The sequence below is a fragment of the Dufourea novaeangliae genome, unplaced genomic scaffold (genome assembly GCF_001272555.1).
Source record: "Dufourea novaeangliae isolate 0120121106 unplaced genomic scaffold, ASM127255v1 scaffold99, whole genome shotgun sequence".
Lineage (NCBI taxonomy): Eukaryota > Metazoa > Arthropoda > Insecta > Hymenoptera > Halictidae > Dufourea > Dufourea novaeangliae.
Genome location: NW_015373982.1, coordinates 385636 through 403391, shown reverse-complemented (window position 1 = coordinate 403391; position 17756 = coordinate 385636). Strand labels below are relative to the sequence as shown.

General features: G+C 39.7%; 1 protein-coding gene across 1 annotated transcript in view; it reads left to right on the top strand.

Annotated features, from left to right (window-relative positions):
* LOC107187285 (protein lap4) overlaps positions 1-17756 on the top strand; it is a 40422-nt gene that overhangs the window by 14102 nt on the left and 8564 nt on the right. The window contains 23 exon segments of the mRNA XM_015575347.1: positions 7256-7334; positions 7423-7512; positions 7613-7733; positions 7824-8116; positions 8211-8344; positions 8424-8535; positions 8655-8821; positions 8884-9044; positions 9321-9431; positions 9518-9745; positions 9808-10053; positions 10172-10256; positions 10768-10932; positions 11021-11196; positions 11265-11402; positions 11483-11594; positions 11645-11745; positions 11879-12682; positions 14076-14183; positions 14256-14435; positions 15181-15339; positions 15429-15809; positions 15898-16050. Of these exon segments, the coding sequence (XP_015430833.1) occupies positions 7256-7334; positions 7423-7512; positions 7613-7733; positions 7824-8116; positions 8211-8344; positions 8424-8535; positions 8655-8821; positions 8884-9044; positions 9321-9431; positions 9518-9745; positions 9808-10053; positions 10172-10256; positions 10768-10932; positions 11021-11196; positions 11265-11402; positions 11483-11594; positions 11645-11745; positions 11879-12682; positions 14076-14183; positions 14256-14435; positions 15181-15339; positions 15429-15809; positions 15898-16050 (4304 nt within the window).

The window sequence follows — 17756 nt, the reverse complement described above, 5'->3', positions numbered from 1 at the left end:
AAAGCCACATGCAAAAATGCACACATACGCACGCTGGGGGCTCACCGTCCGCGATACGGATCTCGCGGAAACTCGTTGCGTGATCACGGGTGGAGATAAACCGCGGACCGCAACAGGTTCGGGTTCAGGATAAGTTGCCCCTTGATTAAACCGCCTACGCACGTGCGTGTGAACCGGCTAGTGTACACAAACTCTCCTCCCCCTTCCCTCTTGTATGCTCTAATTTCGACTGATAATCCGGACAAACTTAATTTTACATCTCCACGCCTCTGTTCCCGTTGTTATTTTCGAACGTGTATACGCCCAATGGAATTCACGCGAACGCCGTAATTAAATCTAATTGGATGCGGGAGGAGAGTCGGCAATTTTTCTTGATTATCGGTGATCAAAGGTGTAACGTGCAAGCTCGCTGTTGCGAAATCGCAACGTGTATTTTGCCTGCACCGCTGGACTCTACGGTTTCAACGCATTTTGTTACATTTTCGTAGACGACACAGATCGCACGCACACATCTCTTGCAAAATCCCGTTATGGAAAATTTAAAGTTACTTTGGATGTGCAACGTGGACGATTCATGCAAACTGAAAGGTGTAACGATTGTTTTCATCTCCATTCCGTCCTTAGTGAACACTTCAAGTGACCAGTAAAGAATCTCGGCTTTTAACGAATTGAATGGACCGTGGACGAATTCATCCGCGATGCGCATCCAAAGTGTAAAAATAGTGTAAATACGTCAGTAGTGCTCGAGTAGTTTCAAGGATATAGTTTCACTGAGCTGGTACAGTAATTACTACTTTCAGATTTTTCTTTCTTTCGTAACGATGAACGGCTGCCTCGATCGTTGAATGAATTTCATTCTGAACTCGTTACGGTCACCGGAGAATTTAATCTTCGTACAGTTAGTAGCTGTGTATACGAGTTACACGATATTTTCTGGGTATATCCAGGGGGGTAAAACTAAAGGTACCTTCACGAGAAACTAAGGGTTCTTCAGGGAACTTCTATAAAAAAAGCTAAAAGCTTCTATATCAAAGTCTCAATAAAATTCAACGAATGCCTCTCGTACATTTCTGCACAACCAGGGTATCGTCGCGCAATCAAACAGGAAGTTCAGTTCCAGTCGAAGATAAAAAGTATCCCCAATAAATATCTACGACTTGCGATATCACTCAACCGTGTACTACATTTTCCTCGAGTCGAGATCTTCAAGGGAGCAACAGAGATTTCCAAGGCTTCCGATCAGCCAATCTGTAATAAGTCGGAAGGGTGGGGGTGACAGTGAAAACTCGTTGCGTGTAAGAAATATAAGTTTCTGTAGTAACAGGTTCGGGTTCAGGAAACCTACCCCATTAACGAAAGACGTTGCACTCGCGGTTGTAGGTGCAACGCACGAAGGACGACCGATCGGAATGCAGCGGGAGTCCTTCCTCTCTCCCTTTCTTTCTTTCTTTTTGATCGCGAACGAGATTTCCTGCAGCATTGCTAGACCGACGTATTTTCGCGAGAAAACGGTACACGTGTCGGAAAACGAACGACACCCGAGTAAAATAATGTTTCCTGGGTTAGTAGGATCGTTTAATTGCCACGTTGCTTCCGGAGCCTTGGAAGGATAATATTTTCACGAGCTTTTCGGGTTCTCTTTATGCTCCTTGGCCGAGTTTGTAAACGTTTCAAAGGTAGTATACTCGAGCCGTGGTACAGTAAGTGGGGCCCCGAGTTACGTTCTCCCGATTTGCGTTGTCTACGCAACGCGATAGTCAATTGTTTTTAACCGATATTTCATGCTCCACAATGCGAATCAATGTGACACTGTACGAGAATGTAAAACAGTGAAAACTGTAAACCAACGATACGCGACATCTATTTTTCACGACAAAAGTTATAACATTTAGTGTCATGACCATAAAAGTCACGATTTACTATCACGTGATGAAAACGTATTTTTCCTACCGAAAAGGCTAAACGTTGTGCAAATTGTAAAAAAACTATAAACTGTAAATTATAAAAAGTCATCCAATATTGATTATTGTTCTGAAAGAGTTGAGTCGGTTGAGTCGTTTTCCGGAAAATATAAAAATACAATAAATATTCAATTTCCGCTACGTTTCCAGAACCGCTGATGTCATGTACACTTCGTTCTGAGAACTTTTTAAACGCGTCACACGCATTGCGAAAGATAGCGCGATTCGAAACTACCGTGTTCGCGAACAGGGATCAGCATAGAATAATTCCATCCGAGGGGAAGTTTTTTCCCCTATCGCGTCTCCGTCACGCGTTCACATGTTGCACCTGTTACGTAAGATCGTGGGGCTCGCAAGCTGCCCACCCTTGTCGCCTTCACCTGTTTTTCTCCCCCCTCTCTCTTCTTTCTGTTTCACTTCACGGCGATCAAATATGAAGGTGGATCACGCGTGATCGGGTGCCCTGGTAAATCCGTATCTGTGAAAACTATCATTGGTGACAACATATTCGGGTAATTTAACATTGCAATAAATGAATCGATGAACATGAACAGTCAGGGGTGATCCGGGAAACAGTGTTGGGGAGTTTTTACCTACCTCCGGCGGCCGCGATCGATTCGTTCGCGGACGTTACGTAAGGAGAGAAAAAAGAAAACAGCGTGCGCCGGCACACTGTAATTTTTTACCCTTACCCGTGTATATTACCCCTGGCCCCCTGTTGCGTGTCTGTTGTGTTGTGTGTGCAAAACCGCAGAAGTGAGAGGAGCTCTTGCAGCTTACGCGGCAGAAAATTACACGTCGCGGCTGCTACGGGCTTTGAAGGCTGTTTACCCGACTGCATATTTGCCCCCTGTCGTCTACGGGGTGACTGTGAACTGTAGTTAGGCTTGGAGTTCGGGTCCGCGTCGGGACAATAACCTTATAGGGAGAAATGCTTCGGACCCTCGTAAATTCGTTGTTTGCCCGAAGCCCGAGTATCTGCAACAAAAGCGGAAGGGCAACAAGCTATGCGCTTGACAGGTTCCAGAGCCTCCCTCCTTCCTCAGTGGTGGGGATAACACCTGGACAATAATCATGTAGAACAAGTCAGACGATAATCGAGAGGACTCTGTACCACGGTCGTTTGTACAGGTGCAGAAACTCCCGTGGAGGGGGGATCCCTTAAAATAGTCAGGTGTGCTTTCAAAATTTGTCGCGAAGCAATAATAAGCGAAAAATAATTAACACATGCGTCACATCATATAAAAGTTTTATATCCCTGTGGCGCATGTGCCATTTCTTACTTTTAAAACATCTTAGTCTAAGTGCATACGACCGTGCATTAAACTAATTAACTAATAATGAATTAATAATTATTAAATTGTAATTAATAATTAATAGTCACTATTTAATCAACCTTTATTATTTTTTTTTTAATATAACACAAAAGTTGGACTATCTCCATGTGCTTCCGCAAAAGAACACGAAAGTTTTAAGACGTTTTTAACTTTTACTGTCATGACAATGACATAGGTATACATATACAACACGATAGTAACGCTGAGTGACTAGCGGGAGATTCACGAAACTTTCTGCTTCGCTAAAAGGGATTTGAACTTCGCGTTTCAATGAGAGCGACATTAGCGATATGACGCGTCTCCGGCCGTCGAAACATTGGCGGCAAAAAGGAGGCCTCGATCGGCTTCGTGGAAGAATTCCGCCCGCGTTTATTGCAAAATCGTTTCCTACCGCACCCCCGCGATTAATTCGCTGGTCACACCCTCACCCCCTCACCCCCCTCTGTCTCTTGACGAATCGGCCGATTTCCACGGGATCGCTCGGACCAATTACCACGCCTATGGGCGAACGTGGAAATTTGTAATTAAGCAACCGGTAAATAACACAAAATAGACGCCTCCTCGCTGTCGGGCGCGTCCGCGCCACTGTAAACATTATAAATAGCGCGAAACGTCCACCCTCGGCCTTTGCGATTTACCTTGGAAGAGAAGAGACGGCGGAGGACGTATAAACGTGTAGGGGGTGGTTGGGGGACCAGTTCACCGATACGTGAACACGCACTACGTACGGTCCGAGTAAATGGAACCCTGTGGTCATTGAAGGGAAGTAGCTTCGCCTTTTTGCATAATAGACCGTGGGATCGATGTACACATGAAATTTCGTGGACAGACACACAGAGAACTCTAAATGGTAGCGCAAAATTACGCTTTATACCGATTATTTTAGATTAGAAGCTTCCCCCCATTATCGCGTCGAATACCGAAATGTTTACCCGTCGCGACTGAACTGGCCCCACTCCTTCGGTCATCTTAAGAATCATTGGAGATTCTTTCAAGATTTACAATAGTAATGTCTTTCTACAGAAGGAAACTGCTTTCAGTACATTCGTAATGAAACCGGACAAAATGTTAGGTTCTGAACTTCGTTTCAATTTTCGACCGAAGACACACCTAACCTTGCAGAAGTTGCCGAAGATTGGAAGAAAAATATCCAATGTAAGGAAAAGTAACGTGATAAATGATAATATTTCATTAGATAACGAGTAGTAAAACCGAGTACAAATATGTTTATTACGTGAACAGCATGATTCGAACGATTTCGTTGACGGTAACGGGGCAGTTCCGTCGTCGAGAACGCTTATAACTTTGTTTCAGCGGCTGGGTAAGGTTTCCACGAAAAACGAGCTTTATTTTCCGATGTTCTCGTTCCGGGGCCACCTTAATCGACGTGAACGACACGACGTCGTCGTCGAGATTTTTTAGTCCGCGTGGTGTGTATCCTCCGTAACACGTATTCTCATCGAGCATCTTTTATAACCTGACCTCGATATACTTTGAATCAATCATTGTGTATCGCGTGCATGTAAACGTACTTAAAAAAACTGCGATCACTTGCGGGGGCCAGCCGCTACTCCGCGCGTGCGCCGAAGATCCTCGAATCGACGCATTAAAAATATTCATTTACAGTAGACATTCGTTAAATGGAGTTCGTTTCATTGTATATTGGTAACGCCTCTCACCCATACGTATTTTGTACACACGTGCGCATACCCCACTCTGTTGCCCAGCAAGGAAGGAACGCAATACATACGGTGTCGCGTTTGACTCGCATATTTTTCATCACAGAAAGTGCGGTTGTATGTGATATTGTTTTAGTAAAATGTTTCAATATTGAATAACTCTTGTGGATAAACTTTTTTGATATCTCTAAAAATAACTGAGACTGTACATAGCTACGTCTCTCAAGTGAACGGACCGTTGGTGGGGAAAGCACGCGGGTGATTCGAGTTCGTTTATTTCACAATTCCTGGATTTCGGCCCCTTACACTCTACAGCCCTGAAATATGCAATAAACGAATGTCCTACTGTAAACGGTGTGTGTAACGTGGTTGATAACCGAACTTGCCGGCCGTATCGTCCGAAGAGACATTTCACTGTGAAAATCATAGATGGCTTCGTGTAGTCGATCGGTAAGCAGAGCACTCGACTAGTCTCGACACATTGAGATCGATCACGCATGCTTTCATCGTGTTTCGAGTCTGTTGAATGATTTGCTGTTGATAGTGAACTTCAAAGGACAGTTGTACGTCATGGTTGTGTGGGTATCTGGTACGTCAACAGTACAACGTTACCTCTCAATAAACGTTCTTATTGGAACCTGGCCATGCATTTATAGAGAGCATTGGTTGTGCGGTTTTCCATGAAAATCTCAAAAGTAGAATTTACGATCGATACAGCTTCACAAGTAACTGTACCATAGATCACTAGAATGTTCAATGATCGCATTAAAATTGTATGTCGAATTCATATGTCGAAAGTTCATTTTGTTTAGAATTTAGAACATCACACGTGCCATCAATGTCTCCTGCTAGGACGATTAGAACGAGGCCAATAGAGCGTGATTATAGGGTGAGAATACTGTCGACTCCTCGAATCTTGCGTGTTGGATCGATTGGATCGATCCACGAGTATACAGTATTGAACCCGGTCCCATCGCTAATTACGAGGCTGGCTTTTGTGTATCGATTCGTCGCCATAAAAGTCCTCAGACGTACACCTTTGTTCGCCGATCATTAACATCCTTTTCGGAACAAAGAGACCCCGGTGAACGAAAGGGGGGTTGGGGAGATGCTGTCTCTTCCGCCTGGCGGAATCACGGTTAGTTTGTAATTGCTCCACACGTCACTGTCGTTACGTTCACTCGCTCGAGCATCGTGCATATGCTTGTTCGCGTGACACAGTGTATGCATCCGTCGTATGCGTACTCTTTCCTTCGTCAGACGTTATCGACGGTTTCTGTTGTCGTTTAGCACACGCCTTTAGGCGGTTACCAACGCCTAACATGATTCACAGCAACCGTGATCGGATTCAATTGTTCGACTATTCTCGGAGATTTTTCGATTTTATTACTTATAATTTGATTGCGAGTATCGGTATCGATAATATCCATATTTCATTTCATAATTCAAATGTATCGCCATCACAAACTCGTAGGATCAATTGTAATATTCGGTCAGTGTATATGTATACTGGAATATTTAGGATTTGTTCGCGAGTGGTGGGCTTAATTTAAACGTCAGGATGAAATTCTTAGACGCTACCTATTCGAACACAACATTTTCCGATTCAACGGACAAGTAAGTAATCCGGAAGTGGTTACTCGTTCAGTCGACACCCCTTCCTTGCGTAATTAACTAGGCGATCGCACGACAATTAATTCATTACAGGAAGCCACCACTACATTGCGGTAATCGATGATGAATGGTTTCGAGAAAAATGCCCAACTAAACACCGGCATTGCATAAGAATGCAGGTCGCCTGTTGTGTGAGATAATACCGCATTCCTGGTTGTTCTCCATAAGGTCCGAGGAATTTAACGAATAAAGGTAGAAAACCGAGCGTTTTCGAACGACGGTAGAGTGAGCTCTCCGTCTTCCTCTCTCGATTAGGGGAGGCACCATAACTCGTCTAAATTAAACCTTTAGAATTTTTTGTTCTATTTAATAATCTAGGGGCTAGATGGGTCCGAGCAAATCGTTTGTTTAATTTATTATAATTTTTTTCTTAGTAATTGAACGACAGAATTTCGATCCACATCCAAATTCGAGATCAGCTTAAAATCGATCCTTTGACGATTTTTATCTTTCGACACGATAAAGTTGTTAGGGGAACCGGAAATCGATAATGAGGCAGGTTATCCTCGAGATGATACAGCGCGGACACATCTCTACTTTTTTTTCCTACTCAACTGTTGTCGATGAAGAATACGCATAAATTATTTATTCGTTTTTATTACAGATATACCAGACATTCCTGAGAACATCAAGAATTTACGGGCACTTCAGGTGGCGGACTTTAGTAGCAATCCAATTCCAAGGTTCATGAATTCTTCTATTTTATTCGCTTGTCGCGTACTTTGTCCATAGTTTTCGATCGAAAAATTGACGTTTCATTTATTGTTACAGGCTTCCGGCAGGTTTCGTGCAGTTAAGGAGTTTAACCGTTCTAGGGCTTAATGATATGTCTCTCACGAATCTACCTCCTGATTTCGGAAGGTAAACGACGCTTTAGTTACGCTGAAATTGTTGTTAATCGAAAGCCCATTCGTGTTCGGCGCGCTGATGACGAGTTCTTCTTCACGGTTCTGTTTCGCAGTTTGGAGTCGTTGCAATCACTGGAGCTGAGAGAAAATTTGCTCAAATCCTTGCCGGAGTCGTTATCGCAACTGTATAAATTGGAGCGGCTGGATCTCGGTGACAATGACATTGAGGAATTGGTAAAATGAGCTTAAAAGTATCATGAGTATAGCGTATAAGAAAAGCAGTTGGACCTTTTGGTCCTCAGGAATCTCCTGTTTCTATTTTAGCCATCGCACATAGGGAAATTGCCGGCATTGCAGGAATTATGGTTGGATCATAATCAGTTGCAACATTTGCCACCGGAAATCGGCGAATTGAAAACGTTAGCATGCTTAGATGTTTCCGAGAACCGTTTAGAAGACCTTCCTGAAGAAATCGGCGGTTTGGAGTCTTTGACTGACTTGCATTTGTCGCAGAATGTCATTGAAAAGTTGCCCGACGGAATTGGGCAGCTTAAAAAACTTACCATTCTTAAGGTCGATCAAAATAGGCTTTCTACTTTAAATTCGAATATAGGCAGGTGAGACTCGAACGTCTGTTTTTGTATTAAAACTTTAACAGTGCTGAAGAAGAACAACAAATGTTAACGTATTCTTCGTCTTCCTCTTCGTCAGGTGTGAGAATTTGCAAGAATTAATTCTCACTGAAAATTTTCTCCTAGAACTGCCTGTAACTTCGGGAAAACTTCTTAATCTTAACAATTTAAACGTGGATAGGAATAGTTTGCAGTCGTTACCTACTGAAATTGGTAAGGAACAATGGTTTGATGTAAATCTAGATAGTTAGTGAGAATAATTCAAATCTAATGTATTATTCTTTCGTTACAGGGAATTTGAAAAAGTTAGGTGTTCTATCTTTAAGAGACAACAAGTTGCAATACCTTCCAGTTGAAGTTGGACAGTGTACAGCCCTTCATGTTTTGGACGTATCTGGTAACAGGTGTGTGATTCTTACGTCATTTAGTTATCCTCGAAATATTGCAGCAACTTGCATTTCAGCAATTAACGTTATTTGTTCCGGTCCTTGATAAAGTTTTATTAACAACGCTTGTCTCGCAGATTACAATACTTGCCCTACTCCTTGATTAATTTGAACTTGAAGGCAGTATGGTTAAGTGAAAATCAAGCCCAGCCGATGCTCACGTTTCAAACCGATATCGACGAAGAAACTGAACAAGAAGTATTAACTTGCTTCCTTCTACCGCAGTTAGAAACTCATTACGATGGTTGGTATATTGATTTCCGTATATTGCGATGACGCGTACCTGATTTAATTCTTTTTTATCAGGTTCTGGTCGAATGGGTATGATGGTTGGAATGAGGAATGCAGTTCAGGCTGGTGAAATCCGTGAGGTTGGCAGCAGCGATGACGAGGGCTGGCAAGAGAAAGAAGCTTCGCGAACGCATTCCGTGAAGTTTACAGACGAAGCTCCAGAAACCGATAAGGAGGTGAGCAAGCTGTATTTAGCAAAGGCTCCTAGTTTCATTAGATACAAGTTTATAACTTTATTAAGGTACCTTACGTGTTGGAAACGTTATTACTCTTATGACTCACTGTATGAAAATTACATCAACTGAATATACGAAACAAAAATGTCTTATTCTTCCTTCTCTCTCTCTCTCTCTCTCTCTCTCTCTCTCTCTCTCTCTCTCTCTCTCTCTCTCTCTCTCCCACTCTCTCTTTCGAGTGACACACGATTGTGCAAATATTTGTCCTTATTTCAGACACCGTTTGTACGGCAGAATACGCCACATCCGAAAGAATTAAAAGCCAAAGCCCATAAACTGTTCAGTAAAGGAAAAAGTGAGAGTAGGTCGGCGTCTACGGAAGAGCAGGTAATTGTCATTTCAAGTATTTCCATCGAAACATCTTTATTTAGAGAATTTTTCAATGTGGAAAATAACAATATTATTTTTTCCAGGATGTTTCTCAAACGTTTGGTTTAGATAAAACTGAGACTGATATACTTACAAAACCTAGCGATTTAGAACTAGCTGCTGCAGAAGAGGATGAAGAACAAGAGAGACCTGAATCTGTAGAAAATGAGCAAAAGCAAACCATATCTGGAACATTAGCTGATAATTTGGACCTCCAGGCAAACGTTGAGCCACAAGTGATTCCTAATCAATACGTTACAGAGTCTAACGCTGTGAGTATATGGTGTCAGTAACAGTTTATTAATTTATTAACCGTACAATTGATTCCCTGTAGGAAATAAGAGCTGATGGTTCAGTTTCTGAACCGAGGGATAGGAATGATAAGGAGGATGATGAGTCTGAAAGCGAAGAAACTCGGAGACACGTAGAATTTTCTATAGCAGAAGGGGTTGATTACGAAGGTGCCAGTGATTCAAATAGGCCGAATAGACTTCATCGTAGAGATACTCCGCATCACTTGAAAAATAAACGTATCCATACGGCTGTGGACAAGGAAAAGGTAGCTTCGATTATTGCGCAGGCAAGTTTGTTATATATCTAAAAACACAAATTTCAACGATTCACTATCGGGAACAACAGTATTCACACTTGTAACTAAATGAAACAAATTTTATACAGTTTTTTTTTAATGTCTGTAGGCACTCATGAAGAAAACCGATGATGCTCCTGCATCCATCCCAGCAACCACAGAATCTACAGAAAATTATGACACTCATAGCCAAGGTAAAACAATCATATTTCTTATACTCTATTAACTGCATAGAGAAATCTTTTAAAAGACACAATTAAAATATTAGGTATTCGTGTAGAAATCGAAGTAAAATATTCCACTTATTCCTTATATTTCTTCTTCGCAACTGCATCGAACGACGAACACTTCTGGACTCGTTAACGTTACCGTTTTGTAATCACTAACAGCAAACAGAAATACCACGATAAGATATTTCACATTTTTTTATCAACTATCTTATCTCTTATCCAATTACGAATCTACTTCGCCGTAGCGAATATACTCATGCGAACAGAGAAAGAATCATTCAGTGGAAAAGCTTAATAAAGAAAAAACACATCGATGATAGGTGATATTGTTTATGATAGAAAAAAAATTAAAATGCCTAAGAAGTACAGGTGTTATGTGAAGAAAGGAAAAAAGAGAAATATAGGTGCAAATCAATGAAACAGTGAAACTAGTAATTTAAAGTACGTGGTAATAACTGAATTTATAATTTCATAGGTGAGACATCCAATGCTGAACCTACGATAGAAGTGCGAGAGGAACAATATGAAATTCATATTGAGAGAACGACAGGTGGTCTTGGGTTGTCAATAGCCGGTGGTATCGGTTCAACCCCTTTCAAGGGCGACGATGAAGGCATTTTTATTTCCAGAGTTACCGAAGGTAACCTCGTTGAATGTATACAAACTGATAAAAATGAATTTTCTTCGTTTTATTTGGCATTCTTATACAAATCAATTAACCTTCATAGGTGGACCCGCAGATCTAGCAGGTTTGAAAGTAGAGGATAAAGTATTGTCTGTAAATGGAGTTTCAGTAGTGAACGTAGGCCACTATGACGCCGTAGAAGTTCTAAAAGCATGCGGAAATGTTCTTGTACTAGTAGTTCAGAGAGAAGTGACGAGGATAGTACCGCCATACGAACAGGTATCGTATCGGTAAATGTCTTTTTTTTTTTTTATGAAATACTGAACATTTTTTACGGTATTCAACAGACCTCGTCAAGGAAGGATTCGGTGTGCTCTAGTCTGAGTACAAGTAGGGCTCCGAGCGCAACTTCTCATGTTTCATCTACAGGCATACCACATAATTTAGAAAATGGTGACGCTACTTTACCGCCTGACGGAATGAAGGTATATGGATTGTTTAATTGAAATTTCACTAAGTACCCTTTAGTTGTAATACTTAAAAATTTATTTGTTCTGTTAATTAGCCTAAGAAAATTCCGGAACTTATAGCCTCGGTCAAGGTAGGCAGTGAACCAATGGTATCAGTTCTTGTTCATACAACATTAATACGGGACCAAAACGGACTTGGATTTAGTACATGTATATATATATATATACACATGTATATATTGTTTTTATTTTTAATGTTTTAAAACACACTTTTTAGGCAATATACATTTCGAGAATAACTGACGGTGGTGTGGCGCAGAAGGATGGTAAATTATTAGTTGGAGATAAAGTAATATCTGTAAGTTAGTTTTTAATATAATATGACTGTAATTCATAAATGTGTAACCAAACGGACTCAGGTTAAGAAATCTTTAGATACAACCACTTTAATACAACACCAACACACGTGTATTATTATTTTTTTTTTCTAGATTAATGGAGTCGAAATGAGAGGTGCTAAGCACGAACAAGCGGTAGCTCTGCTAACGGGTCTGGAAAGATTCGTTCGACTGGTGGTCGAACGTGATATACCACTTTCCCAAGTAAACGCAGCCACGGTTGTGACACCATCAGAAAAGTCACCGCGCGTAATCGGTGCACCTAAACCGTACACTGGGGTGTACAATGCCAATAGTTACATAGCAGGTAGACCGGGTTACCCCGGGTACCGACGTTCCGTCGATACGGACAGGGCACTGTCGCCGAGTCCTACTGCGAAGACGCCACCGCCTATGAAAATCGAGACTATGGAGCTGCCGAAAATGAATGGCGTCACAGAATCCGGGAATATTAAGCACGCCTCCTCGATATCGCCAAGTCCAACAAATAGCCAACCTCCCCCACAGCCTGCCCCGAGGCATAGTATTTCACAGCCGACGATTGCATCCACGAGAGCGACGAGCACGACACCCACGACGCCCACTACAGAGCCTAGGCCAACTTCGCCCCAGGAGGACATACAGGTACCGAAGCCAATCACCAACGAAGAATTTCAGGCTATGATTCCCGCTCATTTCCTGCGTCCTCCTACCTCCTCATCATCACCAGATTTCCATCAAGGCCCTATCGTGACAGTGACAATAAAGCAGCCTGATAATCTACCCGGAGATGTTAATTTTCCTCCGGCTCCCACTACTCTTGGTAAAGTTACTGAGACCATCACAAAGAGCACTCTCACCGAGACCGTCGTGACTAGGGTGACCGACAACCAGTTGATGCAACCGGTGATCATCGAGGTATGTGCTTGGTAGTTGAATGCATGAATTACATTTTCTGTTATGCAGTTCGAGGAATCTGTTTTGGTTTGGGGGCAATTCAGGTTATAATTGATCCTCGAAACACGGACGTTTCTGATCAGCAGTTGCTGGGTATGTTTTGATCACTACTCTCGATTTTCTCTAGATGTATTTTTGAACATACTTGTACGAGGTAAATTGGTCACCTCATTGAATCGAATATGGACAGCTTTAATCTTAATTCAGTTACTTTTGAAAGCCTGTGTCAGAACAGACCCAGACACTGCCGTTCGGGTGTTAAAGAGACTTACCTACTCACAGAAAGTTTACATAAAAGTTGCCCTGTATGATTTGGTTAGTCGTTGAAGTTACAATTATCTTGTTTTAATACGGGGATCATTCGCACATATACAAGTTAAATTTCAATCCTAACACGTGTAATTTATTAACTTATTTCCATGCTTGGATGATAAACACGCTGTACTGGTAAATGTTATCGGTAACAGGAATTTCTCCAAACGTTATTTAATTAAAATTTGCTTATCCCAAACAATTTAAAAAGTGGTGGTAAAGTGGTCCTCCCTCCTTTTGCATGCGCAATAAAATATATATATAATTTATACATTGGCATTTTATGCGATTGTATAAGATTATATTTAGCAGATTTGGTTATTAAAATTTCTTTACATTAAGATGGTTGGCCGGTTGTGAAGAAAACAAAGTTGCAGTTATTGTTACTTCTAAAAGTGTCTTTACTGCATGCTAAATTGATTGATGTCACTTTGATATATATTCAAAATATTTGTTAGAAATTTGGTTATGCGGGACGTTGTATTTGTTTGATACTGGGTGCTTATCCTCTGGCATGGAAATAGGTAAGTAGTATAAACTAAGTATATTCTTCTTTTCTACCTGTCACAAGGCTGAACCCAATATACGTGTAAATACAGTCTTTAAGCTTAAAATTAAATATTACACATTACAGTTGTTTCCTTCGTTCACTCTACTGTTGTATAATGCTCATTAAACTGTATATTTTGCTGATTATTATTATTATTATTATTATTATTATTATTATTATTATTATTATTATTATTATTATTATTAGACTGTGGATTTTATGGATTTATCACGTACACGATTGTTTAAAATTTGTTACACTTGAATTTCTAATAAAATTTATCGAGGTTTTTATTTTCGAATAAATTTCTGCTTGACTCCAATCTCTGGAAATTGGTCCATAGTTATACATATTATAGTAGTTTATACATATTTGCATAAACATCCGCAGTCTACTTGTTATACGCTGCACCTCTCAAAAATTAAGAAAGTATATTCCATTGTTAAAATTATTTATGTAAGTAACTTAAATAGTAAAATTTTAATTATGCAGGATGTAGTCCTTGTGAAAGAAGGATCTCTAGGATTCAGTATCATTGGAGGTACGGACCATTCTTGTACACCATTTGGTGCAAAAGAACCTGGAATTTTTATATCTCATGTAAGTATTCAGAAGTATTTGCATGCAAAGGTAAAATTAAACGAATATAAAATTCTCGATTTTTGACATTAGGTCGTTCCTGGCGGAATAGCTGCAAAGTCTGGAAAGCTAGGAATGGGTGATAGAATATTAAAAGTGAATGGTACAGATGTAACAAAAGCTACTCATCAAGAGGCTGTGATGGAACTTCTACGACCAGGAGATCAAATTATGCTGACTGTTCAACACGACCCCTTACCAGAAAATTATCAGGTAATATATCGCGAATATTTTTGCTTAATGCTTGCTAGTCACTGGACAAATCTTCTGCTTCTTAACTATAAAACAGCTTTATAGTTCAAACACGCTGAAAAGTGCAATTCTAAAAAGATAGTTACAGCAAATGTGTACTATCGCAGCTTCAATTTTTGATATTCAAATGCAAAAGGTTTGAAACCGAATAAAATGTTTCACGGTATAATTTACAAAATACGCACTGAACAGCAATCTTAGATGAAATTAAATAGAATAAGTCTCTTCTATGCATTTTCCACTTAAGAAACTAAAGGAAAACATGTTTTATGTTTATCAATTGACGCTTATAATCTGCAAATAGCGGCACTTGCTGCTTCACTTACATCAATTTTCACACCTAATTCCATTATCTATAATTTATCCAACAAGCTGGTCGAAATAGAGTACATCCCTGTGACAGTAAGTACTCAATGCATTTGACCTGTTATTTTTATTTCTCGATGTTGTGCTTATCCTTCTCTTAAGCTTGCAAATTCAGCACCAAATCACAAACAATTGCTTCTTTGCTTAGGCTGAGATTACATAGAATTTTTCAATTGCTTCTTGCTACATGCAAAAGATCCAACACAAGGTGATCATCGTATTTATAATGTTCAACCAATATCTAGAAATGAATATGAAAGTAAAACCTTTAACTGAAAAACTTTTGACACGTCGGCAGTAAGAAATACATTTTGAATTAACGTTTATTATTAAATTTTAGGAATTGGTTATTACAAAAGAGCCGGGCGAGAAACTTGGTATGCACATTAAGGGTGGACTTAGAGGACAAAAGGGCAATCCCCTTGATCACACGGACGAGGGTGTTTTTATATCTAAAATTAATTCCGGTGGTGCAGCTAAAAGAGATGGAAGACTGAAGGTAATTTATTTCATTGAATCGGTATAAGTATGCGAGCAACTGTTTCGTGTGTACATAGGTTATCATATAGGTTATATTATCGATCGTAGGTGGGCATGAGACTGTTAGAAGTCAATGGTACATCACTGTTAGGCGCGACTCATCAAGAAGCAGTAAATATACTTCGGTGTTCAGGAAACACAATCACATTAGTAGTTTGCAAAGGGTACGACAAAAATGAGGTAGAGCCTCATTTCCCAGTGTCTGACGGCAGAGAATCTAAAGAGTCTAGAGCGTCTAAAGAGTCGAAAGATCTTACAGCGGAGGGTACTAAGTCTTTGTCACAGAGTGTGTCTAGCTTGGATCGCGATGACGAAGAAGCAGCTACTCTAAGGCAGGAACAGGAAATGAAGGCGGAACTTGTGGCGTGGGAGCAAGAAGAAAGGGAACGTGCTTTGATCGAGCAAAGAGAAAAATCTACACCGGAAAAAGTAAGGTTTACGACAATTCGCGTTTTCATTAGAAATAGAATGCAGTCACATGAAAGATAATCTTTAAAAACACGTTAATACCATACAGGTATTAGACGTAGTAAGAGCAGCTGAATCATTAGTAAGCAAATCGAATAGTCCTGTCGATATGGTGCCGCCAAAATCACCCGGTGGCACTAAAGATCTCAAAACTACTACAATCGTGATGAGCAAGCACACTCTAGCACCTCAAAATACAAATGTAAGTACCTTTACGATTTTATCAACTTTGAGTTCGTCAGTATATGCATGGTTTCGAAAGTATCGAATGATTTGCAAACAGTGGTTAATTTGACTAACGATACATCATTTATGCGAATGCTGTAGTATTTCAATTTTCTGTAAGGGTATCTTTGATACAGTTAAATGGTTATGAGTTTCTTTTGGTTTACCGTAGAATATTACTGGTTATAAATAATTTATGAATGTTAATTGAGAAATTTCCATAATACATATCTATCTGCTTGGTTTGTTCCTTAACTAAAGATTTATTTTATGAAAATGTTGCCTTTTCCTTTTTTTTCCATTTATACCCTATAGTTTACTTATAGAACAATTACTACTATTGCCGCCTTTCATTTTGAGTTTGACTTTAAAAAGCGTGCATGTCCCGTTACATACAATATTTTATTAGTAGTTGAAGATTGTACATTTGTCTCTTCATACATAATAATGTGCATGTATGTGGATACATACATGTATAATTTATTGATAAACATATTACACAATCTTTATTAATGGCATTTAAACAAAAGGAGGAACACGTATAAGACATTCATTCTGTGAATGAGAATATTGAAGAATTATACACCTTGATTACATACTTTGGGAATAGAACAATTATTATGGTATAACGATACCAATTAAAAGCCCAGCTCTTGCCTATTATACATTTGACTGAATACATGATATGACTACACTAGAACTGACAAAATTAAGAATTCTTTCCATCCTTTATCAATGAATCGTAAATTAGGCATTTCTGTACACTCGTATACATGTTTGCATAAGCATGAAAAGTTATTTCTTTCACTTAAATGTGTTTAATTTCTCATCATTAGTATTTATAAATCACGTACATTTATACATTATACTGTACTTATAATAGTAACAGAAAAAAAAAGAGGCGAATCGAGTACAGTGTTCTTGACGTCAACATTAACGTACCGATTCATAGTTCGTATTACAGGGAAAACAAAGTTAACTTTTTTCGATAATTTTATGCTTTAAATTTACACTCACCGTAAATGTAGATAGACTTTTTCAATTGTCACTGATGAAAAAGAAACCTTTATTATTTGCCCTCTGTCAATATCACTAGTTCATGAGTCTCATTACTTACTTGTTCATATGTGACGCATGAAGTGTACATTTTGTCGGTGTTTTTAGCGTCGCATGCTCTCCTGAGCAGCAAAACAAGAGATATTTCACGTGTTTACAGACAGTGGACGGTGATAGCGCTACTTTGGCTGCCCTCTAACAGGAGTGAGTCGTTCGATCCTCTACTCATTTCCCCTGTGTCTACGTCCATACCTCTGAATCCGCGGGACTGTGCCATAATAAATTACTCTAAGGAATATTCATGTCGTTATGGGATCTTTCTACTATAGTAGAGAGTTGAAAAAAAAAAGTCCAATTTGTCCTATTCTATTTTCTAAAAATCCAGCATCCCAAGGACACATTGCTGAACCTTTATTTTTAATGAAATCTATATCTTACCAAGTGCTGTTACAGTCTCGTTTTTTGGTCTATTCCCAAGAAGTTAGACTCAAGACCCCAAAAACTTGACGCTACTTAATGTTCAACTTCAATGGACGAACTACCCGCGGTTTCTCTAGGAGCATTATCAAAAATAAGAAAACCTGCAGTTTCTTTAAAAAGAAGGTTTTCAAAGTGACCCATCTTGTT